Genomic DNA, 20,042 nt, shown 5'->3' with positions numbered 1-20,042 from the left:
GATGAGAAGAACTCCATTCGAAGGAAATGGCAAGTCTTTGAGACCAAGTCCTGAGTTCGAGGGTGAATCTTTGGGACCGAGTCCTGGGTTCAAGTCAGAGTCTTTTGTACCAAGTCCCAAGGAACTCGAGCAAAGGGTTTCACCCTTTGCATGTGACCAAAAGGGAGTCTTAAAAATACTCTTAAACCCAGGCACACCCCCTAGAATTTGTCTTTGCATTTAAATCAGCTCAAAAAAACCTTTCCCAACTTCCTTCCTTGAGATTGTCTGGAAACCACTTCCCCCAGTGTCTAATGAGCGCTGGCCTGTTCACGGCCCCAAGGGCCCCCCTGGGAATGATGGAAACTGTAGTCCTGCTGTCACTAAGTCAAAGGACTCACAAATGAATCTACCAGGTTAAAGTCCGGAGCCTTAAACAGCTCTTTAAACAGAAGAAGACAGAAATCGGGGCCAGAAATCCGACCGCCACCATGTCATTAGCCTTCCTCTATTTCCGCTCTTTGTCCCATTAGCCCTCGTCAGGAGGAGACAAGCAATTTTAATTAGCAGCTTGGTCGAGCTTTGTTTAGGCTGGCCACCCCTCCTTGTGGCTTATAAATCCAATACCTTATCATTACAGTGACTAGAGGCGGGGAAGAAAGAGGATCTTGGCGGATAATCAATTAAGGCTCTCCCACGATGTCCTTCGGCCTCATCCAGGGCATAACTGAAGCGTACTATTGAGTTTATAACAGCTTGCGGCTGTTACGAGGGCGAGATATAACTTTAGGGGACGAGCGTTAACACAATGCAGTTACATTTAATGTATTTCAGAAGTAAGCTAACGACGAGTTACCATATTTTTTCCGTGCATAAGACGCCCCCATGTATAAGACGCCCACCACTTTTCTAATCCAGAATTAAGAAATCTAAGTGGGGTTTAGCAAGTGTAAGGGGAAAGGGATCAAAGCGCTGCAGGATCGCTTTGATCCCTGCTTTCCCCTCCACTTAGTTTTGTTCTCTCCTCAGTTTACTTCCGTGTATAAGACGACCCTCAATTTTTATTCTAAAGATGTTAGACAAAAGTATAGTCTTATACACGGAAAAATATGGTATTTTACTGGTGCCATGAGTAACATTTTCTAGTAACTTCCAAAAGTTACTTTTGCAGTGGTGGCTGGCGACCCCCTTTTTGGGAGGCAATGAAAGCCAATATATGCCGCAATTCACAGGAACAGTTCAAGCCATTAAACTTTCATCTCCAAAATGATGTGCTTCCCCATCATCTCCCTTTTGGTTCAATGGCCGACTTGAATGGCCATGTACATCTTCTGCCCTTCCAGATGTTTTAGAGGGGAGGGGGGAAGCTTGTTCAACACAGGAGGGAGCACAAAATGACCGACAACCACCATCAAGACACCGGTTGGCCAACGGCAAGCTTAAGAGGTTAAAAGAAATCAACAAAAGCTGATGGCCGCACAACCCTATCTTTAAGACCCTGCCAGAACTCTGTGCCTGTTTTTTTTGCTGCAATCATCCTAACACAGCGACCCCCATTTCGAAGGAAGGGGAACAGAAAACAGCTCTACAAAACAAGACGGAGAACCCATTCGTACAGATTTCTGTTTGGTTAACAGCCTCGCTGGAGTTTTTTATTATTATTATTATTTTCAAGACTCCCCAAACTTTAAAATGGCTCCTTAAATCCGGATGAAGAAAGTTGGGATCGTACGAGACAATAAAGAGTGATACCATTAAAAAAGGACTTGTCGTTAAGAGGAGCAGCTGTTTGCATAAAATATAATTAATCTCTTACGATACCAGCCCCCCCCCCCCCCCGTTCTCATGTAGCCATATGCTTTATGACGACTCTAAGCCATCTTGGCTATTAACTCTTTTTTATTTTTTATTTTGAGGCAACGCACACCATATTTTCCGACTCTGCTAATAATCACCGTTATCTCCTCATTATCTTATTTAGATGGCATCATTTCCAGAAATGATTGTTTGGGGCCGCTTTGTCCCGTCTTCCTCTCCGCCTCCGTGGCGTTAAAAGTGGTAACTGACAAACCCAATTAATTGCAGGTTCGGCCTTCGTTAATGGCGCAGCAAGCTCCTGCACCCGATCTTAATGGAGTTTTAATTTCCCCATGGCAAGTCAATATTAGCTCAAAGCAGGGAACCGTAAGGAAGAGGACCGGCTCAACCCCCCAGAAATGAAGTCGCTAAAAGGCTGAGGAAGCAAGGCATATAAACATATAACTCCGTGTGGATCATAGAATGATGGAGTTGGAAGGGGCCTCGAAGGTCATCCAGTCCAACCCACTGTCTTTCCTCCGAGCGCTTGGTTTCCAGTCCCCTGATCATCCTCCTTCTTGCCCTCCTCTTGCTCCAGTTTGCATCCTTCTTAAAGGGTGGTGTCCAGAATGAGACACAGGACTCAGCGCCTAACTCGTCTTGAACAGAGGGGAGAGAGTATGTACTTCCCAGGATTTGGAAAACAGATTTCTGCGAATGTATTGGCCATTTTTGCAGCCGCGTCACGCCGTTGGCTCATATTTAGTTTGGGATCGAGGACAATCCCAAGATCTTTCTTGCTCGTAATGTTACCTGGAAGTCGTTACTTTTCAAGGGCCTAAGCATACAGTTTGCCACATGCCTTAATGTGGTGTGTGTGTGTGTTACCTCCTGAGTAAATCTGCCATCTTGTGCTTCCCACTTCTATGGATTATTCAGACGACTGTGGATTACTTAGGTCCTTCCTTCCGTTTCCTAAGACTGTCTAAGAACGCCATCCTTCTCCGTTCCCCGTTTTTCCGTCTACCTTTTTTTTTCGCAATCTCTTCTATCATCGTAAGTCTGTCCAAAAACTGATGTTGCTCGTTCTGTTGAAAGATGGTTTCATTTTCTGCTCAAAATTGCTAGGCAGACAGGTTGGGGGGGGGGGGACACACAAGCCCTCGCTTTGGTGAATGAATGTTCTATACGCAACCTGACACGTCTGTTCTCCTGACAGAAATAAAAAGATAACGCCAAGTAGCAGCGCTTAAAACAGATTTAACAAGGCAGCCGAAATGGAAGCAAACAAAAAATGTACATTTCCATTGAGGAGACGGGATGGGCAGGATTAAACCGTCGTTGTTGTTATAGACTCCAGAGTCGTGGGCCGGCAAGGTGATCAAAATCGGCCTTATTACTTCGGGGCCTTTGTGTGTGGATGTAAGAAATGAGAAGTGTTGTGGTGTTTTTTTTTTTAAATCTTTTCTTCTTAACCATCAAAACTGTTTTTCTAAGTTAAACGGAAGGCATGTCTAAAAACACAGGACGGAATATATCAGTGATCCCGAAGGACAATTTTAATGGTTATTGAGAATTCCCAAACAACGTCCTCGCCAATTTTCTTCCAAAACCGCTCGCATCCTTGAGGGACATAATCGCCCCTAAAACGATGTCTAATCTCAGGTCTCACCTAAGGCAAAAGGACTGGTCAGGGTGGTATCAGAGAAGTGTGACGGGGAAGGGCCAGGAAGAAAGAAAGCAAGGGAGAAATATCATCGTCTTCAAATAATAGAATCCGGGAATGATGGAGTTGGAAGGGGCCTCGAAGGTCATCCAGTCCAACCCCCTGCTCAAGGCAGGAATCCCAATCCAAGCAGATCGGACAGACGATGGTCCCATTTTCTCTTGAAGGCCTCCAGCGTTGGAGCGCTCCCCGCCTCCCCTTGAGGTCATGGGTCCCATCGTCGTACTACTCGAACAGTTGAGAAGTTTTTCCTGATATTCAGCCAAACATCTGGCTTCCTGTCGCTCGAGCCCATGATGACGTGTGTCCCGCACTCTGGGATGACGGAGCACGGATCCTGCCCATCGTTGTTGTCTTAGAGCTGAAGAACTGGAAGGGACTCCATGACTCATGAAGTCCTGCCCCTATCAAGGAGTCAACCTCTGGCCCCGCAGCCAGATCCCGAAACCACCGAACTATCCAGTCATTCCATAAATAGGCACATTTATTCTTTGCCTCCTCTTCAGCTGAGATTCTGCTGAGACAGACTGTATTTTTTATTGAAAACACCATCGCTATTTGAATTTGCATTTAAGCAGGACTTCCAAAGTCTGGTCCAACTGTGTATGATCTGCGTTTTATGGAAGGGGGCCGTTCTCATACTCAATTCTCCCATGTTCCCCCCCCCGGTGAAGCAGGATGGGAGTTGTAGTCCAGCTAGGACTCCCACCATCCAGCCTTCTCCGACTACCTTGATCTGGCCAAGACCACCCTCGAATCGTGAGATTGAACACAAACCGGCTCACTTTTTCACAAACCCTTCTGGTTATCTGCGACCTATACAGGTGGATCCTCGCTTCTTTTTAAAAGATCCCAGCCATTGAGCACTTTTTAAAATGGACCTAGCATTTTTAGGAAAGCCGGGGAGGTACGCCATGTTCCGTTTAAATATAACTACGGCAAGGGGGTTGCTGTTTCATTATATCACGAAAGGCACCGTGTACATGACTGCTTTTTAAAAAATTGTTCACGGAAGGTCCTTAGCTGTTTATCGGCTGCAAATTACATTTCAACTCTCTTAAGGCCTGCGTCCAATCCGCTGGAAAAAAAAAATAGAAGAAAGAAAGAGAAGAATCTCAACAGCTTTCTAGTTAGGAACAAGAAACGGCTCCTAATACCGATTTTTCGGAAAGGGGGGGCCCTTTTACACAAACCCAGATTGCTCATCTCTCTGAGGCCTCTGGATTCTTTGTTCTGCTCAGAAAAATTAACCTCAATCTCGGCTCGAGGTCCCCGGATTGATTATCATAGTCATTTAAATACTGTAATCTCATTTTCGGCATCAGAGGAAGGGTGCGAAAAAGGAGGAGGAGAAGAAAAAAATTAAGAAAATGGAGGGGGGGAAGTTGGGAGAAAGACCGGAGAGAAAAGAGGTGGGATGGGAGGGGGGGGAAACACACACACACACACCCCAAAATGGAATAAATTATCTGACGGAAAGGTACGCTTTTGGCTCTCCGCTTATCCGAGCCTATTTCAAGATCTTTCCACTTGATTGGAAAAGTTGATGAAGTTTAAATGAAGCAGAATTAGGAGCTTCGCCTGCCCGGGTGCTGATGGGGGGGGGGACCAGCCAGAGAATGCAGCGTTCAATAGGGTCGGGTGGGGGGGGGGAAAGCTTTCTCTCCCCTTCTTGCTTTTCAGGGGCAAACAGGGAGGGAGGCCTAAATGGTTTAATCTTCAATCAGATCTAACACGGAGGATGACAAGGCAAGGGTAATAAGAAGAGGGCACAGGCTGGCGTGTTGGTTAAAGAAATTAATCCTTCTTGCTGAGCCCAAGAGTTTGGATTTGATACCTATTGTGGGGCCTCGTTCCATCCCATCTAAATGCTAACGAACTACGAGTGCAATCTGGGACTGTGGCTTTTTTTTGTTCATGGCGAAGGCTAAGCTGCTAATAACGGTTTTATCCTCTTGATTCGTACGCTCCAACGGGCTCCGTTTCCCAGGGACGGTCCGACCCGGTCTTTCTTCCGTTCCTGATCAAAAAAAAGGGCCGCCAGCGTTCGGCCCCCTTTTTTTCCAGCCGGCCCTCGGAGAGAGAAAAAAATGTGACTTGTTGATATAAGTGAATAAAGTGGATCGGGAAAGAATTCTTTACCCGGTCGTCTAGGGTGCACGGAGGGTCTTTCTCCAGGCGACCACCCGTGGAAGGGATACAAAAGCTAATTTGGGTTTTGTTTTTTTTTTTTCCCCTCCTTCCAACTCTGAGTTGAACAGCAAAGTAGAGGAGATGGAAGGCAAAACCAGGGTGGATTTCTCTGATCCTCACTTTTCCATCCATAGGTCACCCGGTTATCAAAATGGTGTGGCCACGAGATCCGTGTACCCAACTTGATTTTCCTCTGTCCACGTGCAAAGTGTTTACTAGCATACGTACATCATGTTTTATGCCCTAATATTTTACATGCAATTAAAAAAATAATAAAAAAGACTTCCCTTCAAAGTTCTTTGCTGCTTTCCTTCTTCGGGAAATTTTAAATGGAATTCGACTACATTTTTTTTCACGCAGAGGAGACATTCAAATAGAGGACAGTCCTTTTTTTAAAAAAAGGAATTGTTGGATAGCTTGGTGGTTTAGGCATCTAGGTTGGGAGTTCGATTCCCCCACCCCCTACGGGACCTCCTTGACAAGGGCTGGACTTGATGCAACTGGAAAAAATTAGAAAATGAAATTAATTGAATTGATAGACCTGATGTTTCATAGATAAAATTCAGAGAAACACTGTAAAAAAGTGGATAGCTGAATGATTTAAGTCAGTGGCTGTAGACCCAAAGGTTGGGAATTCAAGTCCCTCCTGGGCCTTCTTGACAAGGGCAGTCCTAAGATGATGATGATGATGATGATGATGATGATGATGATGATGATGTGAAACATCCAAATTAGTGTTCAGTAATTGACTGGACAGCTCAGTGGTTTAAGTCAGAGGTTGGGAGTTTGAATCTCCTTAACAAGGGCTGCTGGACTCCGTGACCCAGAGCGTCCCTCCCAGCTTTGCAGTTCAAAGATGATGAGGATGATTTCTAATTTGGGGCTGAAATTGTTTGGGATACGACGGCGATGGTTTCATTGGCTTTCGTGTGTCCTTTCGGGGCTGGGCGGTTAGTCTGGTGGGATTTCAAGCCCCAAAATCCAGAAATAAGGCAGCGAACCTCTCCAGAAATTTTGCAAGACCAGGTAGCCGGTCTCTTTTCTACTCCAGGTTGGAAAGCAAAGTCCTTCCATTGAGTGAGTTCTTAGGAGGTAGATGGCTTCGAAAAGAAACTGAGAGGAGTTGAAAGAAAAGAGGAATTTTTCGCCAAAACACAACAACCCTTAAACCAGGTATCCAGACGCGGCGATACAGAGGAGGATGACTAAATACGAGATGGACTGATTCACCAAACGAAGTCACAGGATTGAGTTTTGCAAAAGCTGAGCCGGGCGGTTGAGACGTTTGGGCGAGGGCTCGTTCATCGTTCATCGCCATAAGGGACGCAATGACATAACCACAACAAAATAAAGTCGTTAAATCACAAAATTAAGGACAGTACGCCCCCCGCCTCCCAATGGGCAAACAAGCAAGAAAACGCAGTTGAAACATTCATTTTATGATATGAGCTCTTGTTACTTTACTAACCTCCTTCTAACAATTATTAGTCACGTGCTGCCCTCTCGTGTTTATTTGGCATTTCGGTGAGGCAGTGATTCCACATCTCAGATTCTAAACATCTTTTATCTTCAACTCGCCAATCAGTTTTCCAGGCGAGCCAAAGCTACTATACTTATTTCTGCCAGAAAACGTACACGTCATCTATTTTATTAGAGCCAATTCATATTCGCATTAGAACGGCATCTATGTTCTCGTGGTGCGTATTCATTGGGGCATGCCATGAGCTGGAATCCTTGCAATTATTTACAATACCGTTAAGCGCATGGAGGGCCGCTGGACGGCTCAGTGGTTGAGGTCTCTGGCTGCGGAGCCAAAGGCTGGGAGTTCGATTCCCGCTCTGTGCCTCTTGGGAGAAAAGCCAGCCTGGGTAGCCTTGGGCCAGTGGCACAAAGTCCCAGGGCTCCCCCCCAGAAGAAGGGCAGCAGAGACCACCTCTGAGTGAGTTCTCTCGACCTGGAAAATCCAGGAAAAGAGTCACCATAGGTCAGAACTAATTTGACGGCATATGAGGATGATTCAGACCGAGAATTAATTGCACCATGGGGTTTTCTAGTTCTTAGACTTTGTGGTCATGCGGGTAACATCTTCTTGGGTTTATAACTTTGTTTTTGTTGCCATTCTGTTTTAACTGCTTGTAAACTGTGCTGAAGCACTAATAGGGTGGGGAAGGCAGGCAGGCAGGCAGGCAGGCAGGCAGGCAGGCAGGCAGGCAGGCAGGCAGGCAGGCAGGCAGGCAGGCAGGCAGGCAGGCAGGCAGGCAGGCAGGCAGGCAGGCAGGCAGGCAGGCAGGCAGGCAGGCAGGCAGGCAGACAGACAGACAGACAGACAGACAGACAGACAGATAGATAGATAGATAGATAGATAGATAGATAGATAGATGGCTTGAAAGGTTGGGTAGATAGGAAGGAAGGGAGGGAGGAAGGAACGAAAAGAGAGGGAGACCTAATATATAGGACTTTCGGGTCTTGCATCAATGCACTTCCCCATGTTATTTGAGCCTCTCGTCCTGGTTGTTGTTTGCCGCCAATATATAGATATACAGAGATATAGAGATGCAGGTAAGAGAAATACACGTCATCTTTCCAGACCGCGGATAAGTGAATCCGTGGACCCCCCAGAACCTCCCCCCCAAGCCAAGATCAGGGCTTCCCTGGGGGGGGCTCGGTCAGGCTCGGTTGCCTGGACGGGCGCAAGAGAGGGACCCCACCCGAGCCCCCCAAACCCACCCCCAACCCGTCCCCCCTGACCCCTCACCTTGAGGAGGATGGGGTTCTGGAGCATGCTCTCGCGGGCCACCCCGAGGCGCTCGTCCTCGTCCCCCGGGGCCACCTCGGCCAGGGTGCGGGGCCGGCGGGGAGGGGGGCAGAGCTGGCTGACGCTGAGCCGGCGGGATAAAGGGGGAGGCAGGGGCGGAGGGGGGGCCCGGGTGGCCATGGTGGGGGGATTCCCCCCAGAGGGATTCCCCCAGCGGGAGGGGGGTTCTCCTTCTGCAAGAGAGAGAGAGAGAGGAGAGAGCCTGCCCGGGGGGGGGGAGCGCAAAGGCTCCAGGAGTGCCCCTGTCGGGGGGGGGGTGAGGTGGGGGGGTCGATTGTGGGGAGGGGGGGAGTCAGAAGGGAAAAGGGAGAAAAGACGCCCCTCCTGCCCCAAAGCCTTGAGGGGGGGAAGAGGAGAGCTTCTCTGGGGGAGCCCCCCCTTTCTGGATCAAGCCCTTCTGGATCAATCCCCCCCTTTTTATTTTTTGCTCAAAGAAGAGCTTCCTTTCCCCCCCCTCCCCTCCAGCCACGGAATGGTAGGGACCGTTCCCATGGCGACGGGGGACGCTAACCAAAGAGGTTCGGCCACGCGGGTTGATGCAGCAACTGCGGTTGCCCAACGACCTGCCTCTCCAAGCAGAGTCCCTGCAAGGGTGGAAATAGATGTTATTTCTCTCTTGTTTGCTGGAGGGGGGGGGGCATGAAAAAAAAAAGGCTGGGGTTTTTTAAAATCCCCTTTGCAAAATTCAAGCCCATGGCTTCTGAGTCTATCCAGGGGTGGCTCCATGGGGGAGCCCAGCCTTGGGGGGGGGCGGATCCGGAGGGTTGGGGCAGAGGACCTTCGGGAGACAGACTCCGACAGGTAATGGGGGGGGAAAGGGCAAATGATATTTATGGCTTGACTTTTACTCCTTGGACCTGGCAAGTTCATTCTCATTTCCATGGGGCATAAAAAATATCATTTGGAATCATGGGAGTTGGAAGGGGCTTCTGAGGCCATCTAGTCCAGCCCCCTCCTCAAAGCAGGAATCTAGACCAAAGCAGATCGGACAGAAGTCAGCCTAATTTTCTCCTGAAGGCCTCCAGCGCTGGAGCGCTCACCCCCTCCTGAGGCATAGGCTCCATGGTCATACTGTTAAGGATTTTTTTTCCTGATATTCAACCAGATCTGGTTTCCTGCAGCTTGAGCTTATTATTACATGTTCTGTGACCAACTGGGGATCTGCCAGACACCTGTTGTATCCAGTGCACACTTAGTTAGCTCGCCGGTCACATTCTCAAAGCCTTTGATGAAGTCAAGATATATTACATCCACAGCATTCCCACCGTCTACCGGGGAGGTTACCTGATCAAAAAAATGAGACGAGGTTCGCCTGGCAGGATTTGTACTCGAGAGCCCCTAGCAAGGCAAACCAGTGGGAAGTTGAGCGTTGCAATCCAATTTAAACTGAAGGGGCACACCTTACCCCTGCTAAAAGCAACACCGAGATGGCCAAAGCTTTGTTGATCATGTAAATCTCCCAACTTATTGCCTACTCAGGAGCATGTAGGAAGAACACAGATAAAACAAGAGGCACCTTTTTTTTAATAGAAAAAGGCTTTAATCAAAAATAGACAAACAAGACTTTGCATATATATTTACTTTTATAAAACCTTTTTTTCAATTATCTTCAGTGGTTTGTTTCTTTAAATAAAGATCAACCCCATGGAGGTCATTCTTTTTCCCTTTATTCGTGTCTACTAAAATGCTTGTGGCCAATGGAGCAGAAACACCTGGGTTTTGATGACGATGTATTCAAGCAGACCTACAGAAATTAAGGGGCCTTCTGGGAGTTTTCGGCCAAGAACATCTCGGGGACCCCAAGCTAAGGAACCACCAATTAAGTCAAGATAAACGGAGGTCTCCAGAACTCAGAAAGCACGGTGGCCTTTTAAAAAAAGGCCACTCAATGGAAAAGAGAGGGCCAGCTCTCTTTCCCAGTCCTCTGGATCCGGCTGGATAACAGCGACCATTCTCCCTAGCCAGGACAGCCGAGCACGAAGGAGCTGCAACCCCACAGCCAATCGTACGGCCGAACATCTGAAAGGGGCCTCAGTCCGAGACAAAATCACCGTTTTGAAAAATTGAGAGCTCCGTTTCACTTCTTTCTCTCAATCGTTACGATGGGTGGGAGAACTCTTGGAGTTCGTCTGGACCGGCTTTCCCTGTCTCCTCCTCGTCGTCCGTGGGACAGTCCTGGCCGTCGTCCGGAAAGAAGTAACTGAACAGAAAGGCGTCTTTCCCCGGATTATCCTTGGCGGCTGCCGACACGGCCGTTTTCACAGCGGCCCTTTCTTTGACTCGCCTCTTGAGTTGCGGAAGCTTCTTCTTGTAGAGGTAATAGATGATTTCTTGAGCAGGAAACAAAAGCAAATTCGTAGTGAGTTTGGGTGTCGGGAGAGAACCGGATAAGCCGGCGAGAAGCAAGAGGACCACCCCGGAACACGGGTTTGGGTCCTTCTTGTGGGATTTGAACAACGCACCCCCCTGATCTCTTCCGAAACAGATCGGCCCGACTTATTTATTTCAAATGTTGTTTGCTTCGTCTTTCTCCTAAGAAAGGACCCCCAAGGCAGCTGACAACATTAAAAACACAATATTAAAAACAGTAAATTCCTCAAATCAGTTGGACCCCCCAATATCCATGGGGTTGATGGTTCCAGGTACCCCTCGCTTCTGAAAAAATGTAGATTACTGCAAACGCTATACGTAGATGCTCTCTAGCTCCCTCCAATGGCCAGTTCTGATAATGACACTATAGAAATGTATTTTCTCCAGTGAATGCATACCATGCTCTCTGGCTCCCTCCACTGGCCAGTTCTGCTAACTTTACCGTTAGGAATATTTTTTAAGGCGGATTTTAATGAATAACATTAAACAGAGTATAAACTATCCTGCTTATTGTCTCTTAGGCCCTCACTGACTGAAGGAAAAGCCTGCCTGAAGAGAAAGGTCTTCGCCCGCTGCTCAGAGGCAGCAAAGACGGGAATTCCAGATCTTCCTCACCCTCTAAAATCCCTCTGACTCACCAGAAAATGGTTTTCGGTTCCAGAAAGGAACATAGGATGTTTTCATTTTGTAATACCTGCTTTGCAGATAGTTTGGAGGGAGATTTCTGGAGGAAGAAAAAGAAAAAGAATTGCTGTGTAAGTTGAAGGGCTATCTCCTCGTTTCTTAATTTCACAAGTCCTAGGAGGTAGACCTGGCGAAGCAGGTCCAAGGTCTTCTGTCGCTCCCTCCCCTGAAGTCATAAATGACTCTGCAGCCCTTTTCTCCCAGTATTTCCAAGTTGCGGGCAAACTGGGACCATCTGGAAAGGCCCAAAGTCACCACCTTTTAAAGGTCCCAACCAAATCCGTCCACAAACCCACCTGGGTTTCCAGCCTGTCCCATGTTTTGCAAAAATGTGACAATTTTTACACGCCGTGTTTCATCAAGAAACAGCCTGGGATCCCCAGATGTTGGTGGACTACAACTCCCAGAAATCTTGGCCAGCACAGGTGGCGGCAAAGGCTTCTGGGAGTTTTAGTCCCAGAACATCTGGGGACCCCCAGGTTGAGAACCACCACTGCTGTGGGCAGAGCTTGTTGTAGAAAGCGACCATATAAAAATAAATACAGTAGGATTCCCTTATCCATGGGATCACGATCCGCAGATACTGGAAATAATATTTGAAAACATTAAAATAAAATATATGTATATTACCCCATGGCGCTCGAGATGTCTTCCCAGTTGATTTCGGACTCCTCCTCGACGTCCAGTTTATTCAGCCTGAAATACAAAAAGGTTTGGGGTGTCGTTCATTGGCCGAACCCCCGAACTGCTTAGCACCGTAAGCTGCAACTAGAGGAGGCCCACTGAATGAATGAAAATTCGACAGTCCATTAAGAACAGCTGAGGAACGGCTCGTCCCTCTGGAAAAAGCACAAATCCTGCGACTTAGCCGCATAAATGGCACTAGAGTAGCCCCACTGAATTGATGGGGATATGGTGAGTCAGTTCCTCTGTCTGTTCTTGTTGATCTGAATGGGCCGGCCCTCATTGCAACTTATTGGGCTAAAGTACGTCACGATTCGAGCAGTTCGTACAAGTTTAAAAAGGCAGGGAACGTGCTACTACCTTCTGATGAGTTTAATCCTGAACCGGGTGCTTTCCGATTGCGTACGCGCCGTCTGCCCTCCGGCTAGCTTCTTGGTTACGATTGAAGACCTTTTTTTTTAAAAAAAGAGACACAAAATACAAAATTTAAATTTAATGACCGGTCCAGCTCTGGTGCTTTGTTCTCTTGGCTGCCTGGAGTGATACTGAATCTGATTCTTGGGAATACAGATTTTTTTTTTACACCCAAGATCTATGAACTGGTCTTTTTAGCCTGCTCCTGCGTAAGATGAGTCTGGGTTGGGTACGGTTGTGCTTCTGGATGACCCCTGGGTCCCAGGACTCCCTAGGTAAAGTGTGGAAGCTGTAGTTCAAAACCCACTCGGATTTGCACACTAGAAGTAGTGGCTTTTCCACTAAGAAAAAAGAAGTCTAAACTTCAAGTCTTGTGCCATAAACAATGCATTAGGACCACCTTCTCCGCAGGACCTGTATCTGGTAATTGACTTATCCACGATCATCAAAATAGGAAAAGAAAACCTCCCAAAAGATTGTTATTTTCCTATTTTTTAAAAAAATTCAGATTGTGGATAAGTGAATCAGCGGATGCGGTGGTCCTACTGTATTATTCCCCCCTACTTATCCTGGATCGAAAGTCATCCTTACCACTTCTTTCTGCACTGCTTCCAATTTCTGGTTCCCATTTCAGCTTCAATTTGAACCCATGGGATGCCCTTGTAAAGCATTTCACGGTCAAGCAGGAGCGTCCGATTGCCATTCTTTGGGTCCTGGGTGGAGCCTGCGCTTTTTGCTTTCGGCCTCAGCACCTTGGCGACGACCCGAATTAATTTCTCGGTCTCTTCTTCACTCCAGTGACCGGACTTCGGATCTAGATGCATAAAGGTAAAAAAAAAAAAGAGGACAAAGCAATTTATGATCGGCACACTCAGCAGATCTGTACGAATGTAAGCAACGAGACACGATGGGTCTTTGTTTTCCTAACTAAGATCAGTTTTGCAAGACTGAAATTAAACGTCGCCATTTCTAAGGGTCATCTCTTGTCTGGAAAAAGTATAAAGTCACACAGGGTAAACAAAGAGGAACTCTCCTGCTGGAAACTTATATGCGGCTAGACAAATTAAAAAGTGCTTAAAGCACGCTACGCGTTGCCCCCCTCCCCAAAACAAGCTGGGTTCTCAGTTTACCGACACCGGAAGGATTGGATCCATCTCTAGCCATCTACCTGAGCCCGTAGGGATTGAATTCAGGTTGACAGCAGAGTCTTGACTGCAGTATTGCAATTTAACGCCTGCACCACGAATCACGCAAGGGTGCGATTTGCGCAATTCAGCTCTTGAGGAAGAGGAATTAAAGCCCAAAACACACAAAGCCTTAGCTTTTAGGAGAGACTAAAGGGTGTGCATGTGTGTGCACAGGAACAACAACACACCACTTCTAATGTCACAAAACTTCTGCTCCACCGATTTGCTGCTTCGGCACATCAGCTCCGAAATCTTTGTCCAGTTATTGCCGTACATGGCCTGATATTTCTTGAGCTCCTGTTTCTCTTCCTCGGAGTACCTAGACAACAGAAAAAAGTTGCTGGTCTTAGGGGACTAACGGCATCTCATCCCAATGCACCACAGTTTCAATTTACATATTTAAAAAAAACCAAAACTTTTAATGCCTCCTTCTTATTAGGGCCATCCATCTGACAAAGCTGGCTGGAGAGCTCAAGCGGTCGAGGTCTCTGGCTGCGGATCCAAAGATTGGGGGTTCGATTCCCCCGCACGGGGACTCCTGGGAGAAAACGCAGCCCGGGTAGCCTTGGGCCAGCGGCACCGTCCCAAGGAAGGAGAGAGTAACACATCTCCGAGTCTACCTACGAAACCTCAAAAAAAGGTCACCCTAAATCAGAATCAACTTGACGACACTCTTCCTATCTGAGAAAGAGCCAACCTGGAAGTCAGTGACGAGCGGAATGAGATCAAAAGTTTTATTTCATGGGTGGGCAAGACGCTACCCCAGCAATTCCACAAAAAATGCAAACTTTTTTTTAAAAAAATCTAGGAAGGGCTTCGGAAGTCAACTTTCACCATCTAGCGGATCAGGTAGAGACGATTTCCACGTATTTTTTTTTGGGGGGGGGGGGGACTCCAGTAGCCCAGGTTCCACAGTCAGAGTCTGTTTTTTTTTTTTTAAAGAAGTGTACGGTAGGACACCCACCCACATCAGCAGCCACACATTCACTTATCCGCTACCTGAAAACATTTCATTTAAAAAAGTAGGCTAGGAACTTTTCAAAATGTTATTATTTTACATATGTGCAACTTTATTGCTAAAAATATATGAGATTTTTCTTTTAATATTTTCAGACTGTGGATAAGTGAATCAGTGAATCCTGCAGATAAGGGAGTCCTTCTGTATATAAACGTATGGAATAGATTAATTAACTGATAGATAATGACTAGGCTAGGAGACCCTCACAATCCAACCCTGCTATTAAGGAAACAAAGAGTCTGGTTGCTTTCACTTACTTTCCTTTATGATTCTGGGGATCAAAGAGTCTCCTCCCTCGATAATAGACCAGCCGCCAGGGACGGGGGATTCCTTCTGCTGTGGGACAGGACCAAAAAAAATTAGGAAACCAGAACTCTGCACCAGAGAATCAATGGGGGTGCGTGGTTCTGAGGCCAATGAGGTGTCAGGCTACATAACAATCACAATCTGATTTTTGTTTTTTGAAATAAGTGAATTAAGTGGCATGTGAATAGAGTCTAAAATGCACAAAAGTCTGAAGTAAAGGACCTCTGTATCCACAGGATCAGTATCCGGTGATTCACTTATCCACTTCTGAAAATATTAAAGGAGAAATTCTGGAAACAGATAGGAAGTTAACAGAACTGGCAACTAGCAGGAACCGGAGACCATGCTAAATAATAACATTCGCTAAAGATATATATATATTTTCCATGATGTCAGTACCAGAACTGGCCACTAGAAGGAAACAGAGATCATGCTATGTCTAGTGTATGCTATTAAAATAGCGTTTGCTATCATCCACAGTTTTCAGCATCTACAGGAGGCCTTAGCAGATATGGGGGGAGAGGGAGTTCTACTCTACATGGTTTTGCTATCAGAGCAGTCAAAGACATAACAACAGTTGTATTTTGAGCTGTTTCACTTAAAAAAGGGAGAATTCTTTCTGCTTCTATAATGATAGCGTCGAGATATTTTTGTACATGTTTAGAGCTAGTGTTGAAAATAAATGCTTACACCCCCCCCCAAAGTTATAATAGTCTGTTTCGCTTTCCGCTGACATGCTTATGATGTGGCTTGTGGCGAAGAGGACCACATCCGAGCCTTCACTAGGCGATTAAAAGATCTCCTTCTCTCTGCCGAGAAGAGAGACGTCCGTCAAAACTCACCAATCCGAACCCCAAAGAGGTGGCTGGCTTTCAGCTTGTTGATGGCAGCTTTCTCTTCGGGAAATCTGTGGGTGAACAAGAGTTTCTCTGCACTGTCTATTCCGGTTTCTTCTAAGAAGGCCTCGATGTTCTCCTTCAATAATCTGTCTTCCTTTTTGGTAAACTTGCCAAACCTCACCGCGATGCCTAGAACGTAATGGGGGCAGGAAGACGGAGGAGTGAAGCGCTACGACGGAGATTTTAGAACGGGGTCTAAAACACTGAACATGAGAAAATGTATGATGACATTTTCAGCCACGCTCCCTTCTGTTTACGCTCCATGGAAGACGGAGGGTATTTACCGCCTTGGGTTGCCAACCGATAATCTGGTCCCGCAGCCTTTCCACTGTACAGCAGGATATAACAGCTCTATTTATTTAAAATATTTTTAGGTTGGGGGGAAGTGATTTACTAAACATCCTCTTTGAACAGCAGAGCAGGGACCCTCAAGATCATCCAGTCCAGCCCGTCAAGGAGGCCCCATGGGGGAATCGAACTCCCAACCTCTGGCTTTGCAGTCAGATGCTCAAACCAATGAGCTACCGTGCCCCAAGGGGTGCAAAGATGGCTTTAAAAATTTCTTTGTACTCCCGGGGAGGGGGTGATTTAGCCCTGTTTTACGCCTCCCACTGCTGTTTTCAGCTGACAGACGGAGCAGTTTGCAAAATTTGGGAACCTATAATAGCCCAGAAGCAGCCACCGTAAATGGTACACTTGTTCTCTGTGGCTTTCAAAGGGACTTTTTCAGTTCCAAACCAATAAAAAAAATACCTGAAGTCCTTTGGGTAAGCATATGAAATGCACTGCTGCTACAGACATAATTTGGGGGGAAAGGGAATCATGGGATATGTAGTCAACAGTTTCCCCTCTGCAAAAATCATGGGCCTACGACACAGCGTTCCCTGTCTTAACTCATGCAGGCCACCCTCACGACAACGGCTGATCTTTCCAGATCATCCACACCTTGTTTCTTAAACCTTCTAAACCGATCCAGGTCCCGAGAAGCCAGTTGCTGGACAGCGGAAGCGGAGAGGCTCCTGACATGAGGGACGAACTCCTCCAGTTCTTTCGTGGTTGACTCCAGATTGATCGCCGGGGTGCTGAAAGACTCCAGAAAGTCATCATCGAAGAGGGAGGACGTTTCTGAAGCAGGATGCTGTGGGGAAGACGGTTCTTCCACATCTGTATGGGTGGACGTCGTGTTTTTTCGCAGCCTGTGAGGAAAGCAAAATGTCATCATGTGCAGAGAGCGGGCGGAACCCCACACTCCTTCACTTTCTATAAAATAGCATTCACTTCTGCCAGAGCTTATCTATACTACAGTGGTGCCATGCTTGACGATTACCTCGTTAGGCGAGGAAATCACTTGACAATTAGTTTTTTGCGATCACGAAACGATGACTGAATGGAGGAATTAAGCTTGACGATGATTGGTCCCCTGCTTTGGGAACCGATTTTTCGCTTAACAATGATCAGAAAACAGCTGATCACTGGGTTTCAAAATGGCCACCCGCTGTGCAAAATGGCTCCCTGCTGTGCTTTAGGATGGATTCCATGCATTGCAGGCACCGGAAAATGGCTGCCCTATGGAGGATCTTTGCTGGACGCTGAGGTATTTCACCCATTGGAATACATTAACCGGGTTTAAATGCATTTCAATGAGCTTTTTACTTTCGCTTGACGACAATTTCATTCTACAGCGATTTCACTGGAACAGATTATCCTCGTCAAGCAAGGCACCACTGAACATTGTTATCACAGTACAGGTGGGACCCCCAGTACAGCATTTTGCGAGCAGAGCCATTCGTAACTCAAAATGTTTGTAAGTGGAGACGTTTATAAGTCAAGGTACCACTGTATTTATTTCTATATATCTATGATATTTCTTTTAATATTTTCAGACCGTGAATAATCAAATCAGCGGAAACTGATCCTGTGGATAAGGGGGTCCCACTGTAAAAGAATTGCTTTAGACAATTGAATCATGCCATTTCAAAGATTAAAAAATAAATTCTATATTCCCCACTCCCCAAGCCTGCCTTTCCAGGATCAAGAATGTACCCATGGTTTTCCTCACACAACGTCGGACTCAACGCGTCCCGAGCGTTATTCTCTTCTGCGGCAAGGTCGTCTTCGTTAGCGCCCGAACCCTTGGCACGGGGTGGTTTGCTCTGGTTCTTTTTCCGCTTACGCGCCTTCTTTGGCGCCACGGAGCTGTTGGCCACGTCAGGAGGGTCCGATCCTGGCGCCCCACTCTCCTCCTCCTCAAAAAGAGGGTCGTGCTGCGTTTCGGGGAGTAGCAGAGGGGATGAGAAAAGCTCCAGGCTGCCTTCAGCATCGCTGTGGTCAGTCTGATTAGGGTTTTGCGCCCCTGGAGAATCAGCCTTCCCGTTTGTCATCAGGCTCAAGATTTCGCTGCGTTCTGCCTCCTCCGCTAACAATTCTTTTGCTTTCTTCTTCTTCTTTTTCTTCTTCTTTTTCTTTAAGGGAGGGCTCTCATATCCTTGCTCGGCAACTTCCACATCAGTCGCTTCAGGGAAATGGGTGGTTACTTCTGGATTCTCGGGGACACAGATTTCACAGACGCCGTCCTGTTCGCTTGACCGACGTTTCCTCTTCTTTTTCTTCTTGTGCCCAAGATCGACTCTAACCTCGCTATTTAGCTCTTTCTCCAGTGCAATCCAAGGACTGCCATCCTGGGAGTCAGAGATCTCTTTATCGGCTGTCTTCTTCTTAGATTTCTTACGAGGGACCGGGTTGTCCTCTGAATCTATTTGCCAAGAAACTAAGGGGGGAGGATCGGAAGAAACGGGCGAATGAAGAGGGGGGACATCCTCAGGCGGCTGGCCCGCTTCTCTCTCAAGGGCCTCCAATTTCCTTTTCTTTTTCTTCTTCTTCGGCATATCCAAGACTTGAACGCTGTTGGTATACGACGCGTCGACTCGGTCTGTCGTTTCCTTAAAAAAAGAAAAAAAAAGACCGGAGAGCAGGAGATGAAAGCTCACATGTGCAAAATGAATTTGGGGAAAAAAACAACAACTTTATATGGAAAGTTAATCTGAAAAATCCTGTCACCTAGTCGGGGCACCCCAATATTTTAACTAAAACATACATACGCCCTGTAATTGCAATTTTTTTTTTCTGTTAAATCAGTGAAACATAACTAAAAGCTTGCATACAGTGACAAATGGCCTCTATTAACATGTGGGGGCCCATCCTACTGCCGGACTACAAATCCCATCCTCCCCAGGGCAACAGGCCAGGGTGGGGGATGATGGGAATTGGAATCTCCCCCCCCCCCAACTTAAGGCATTCACGCAGGCGAGGACCTCCGAAAGCTCCACCCCAACGATGTAGCTGCTGTTGTGATGATGATGATGATGATTACCATCCCGGCTGCGCCTCCACCAGCGCTTCCCCCACGTTCTTCTTCCGCCTCCCTCGTCCAGCCTTTCCGCCACCCTCGTCGGCTTCCGTCCCTTTTTGCGTCACGCCCAGGAAGACGGAGCAGCGAGTCGCGCCACGCTTGAAGCCTAGATCGGCCTGCGCCACTTCCGGTCCCAGGCTCGGCGAATATGGCCTCTGGAACCAACCGAGAACGCGAGGCGCGCGCGCATGCGCGCATCCTTCCCTCTCTCTTCTTCTCTCTCTCTCTCCCTCCCCTTTTCCGTCGCCCTTCTCTTGAGTGGCAGGAGCCCAACGCTCAGGAGGAGGAAGAAGAAGAAGAAGAAGGCGGGTAAATGCGGGGGAGTGGTTTCCAGACTTTGGACATGTGTTCTCGCAAGTGTGTAATCAAGTGTCACTCTACACTTTTTATTATTCCTATATTTATGGTCTCATCTGGAACCCCCGGAGAACGCGTGCGCGTCCCAAGGCTTCCTCCTTCCCTCTCCCGCTTTCTCCTTTGCCGTTACTCGGTGGGCGGGGCTCCCCGCTGCCCCGGAAGTGCCCTCCGCTTGAGTGGCAGGCGCCCGGCGGCGGCGGCGCG

General features: G+C 47.3%; 2 protein-coding genes across 4 annotated transcripts in view; both read right to left on the bottom strand.

Annotated features, from left to right (window-relative positions):
• The window catches only part of CFAP77 (cilia and flagella associated protein 77), a 45,625-nt gene extending 36,962 nt beyond the window's left edge, over positions 1–8,663 (bottom strand). The window contains exon 1 of the mRNA XM_072984704.2: positions 8,451–8,663. Within this exon, the coding sequence (XP_072840805.2) occupies positions 8,451–8,630 (180 nt within the window). The 5' untranslated portion in view covers positions 8,631–8,663. The remainder of the gene's footprint in view (positions 1–8,450) is intronic.
• A 1,364-nt stretch (positions 8,664–10,027) lies between these two features.
• On the bottom strand, positions 10,028–19,694 carry TTF1 (transcription termination factor 1). 3 transcript variants are annotated; one of them, XM_072984578.2, is made up of 11 exons: positions 19,443–19,694; positions 18,116–19,011; positions 17,018–17,268; positions 16,016–16,201; positions 15,125–15,203; positions 14,038–14,168; positions 13,254–13,476; positions 12,609–12,698; positions 12,195–12,260; positions 11,519–11,604; positions 10,028–10,840 (listed from the first exon to the last, which is right to left on the bottom strand). In XM_072984578.2, the coding sequence occupies exons 1-11, from the start codon at positions 19,677–19,679 to the stop codon at positions 10,608–10,610; spliced, it is 2,478 nt and encodes an 825-aa protein (XP_072840679.2). In that variant the 5' UTR covers positions 19,680–19,694; the 3' UTR covers positions 10,028–10,607. The 3 variants fall into 3 exon arrangements, with proteins under 3 accessions (XP_072840679.2, XP_078238886.1, XP_072840680.2); XM_078382760.1 differs by having other exon boundaries at positions 19,384–19,505; XM_072984579.2 differs by having other exon boundaries at positions 19,359–19,473.
• Between the last annotated feature and the right edge of the window lie 348 nt (positions 19,695–20,042).

Source organism: Pogona vitticeps, chromosome ZW-PAR (assembly GCF_051106095.1).
Source record: "Pogona vitticeps strain Pit_001003342236 chromosome ZW-PAR, PviZW2.1, whole genome shotgun sequence".
NCBI classification, from domain to species: domain Eukaryota; kingdom Metazoa; phylum Chordata; class Lepidosauria; order Squamata; family Agamidae; genus Pogona; species Pogona vitticeps.
This window is presented reverse-complemented; position numbering and strand designations above follow the sequence as displayed.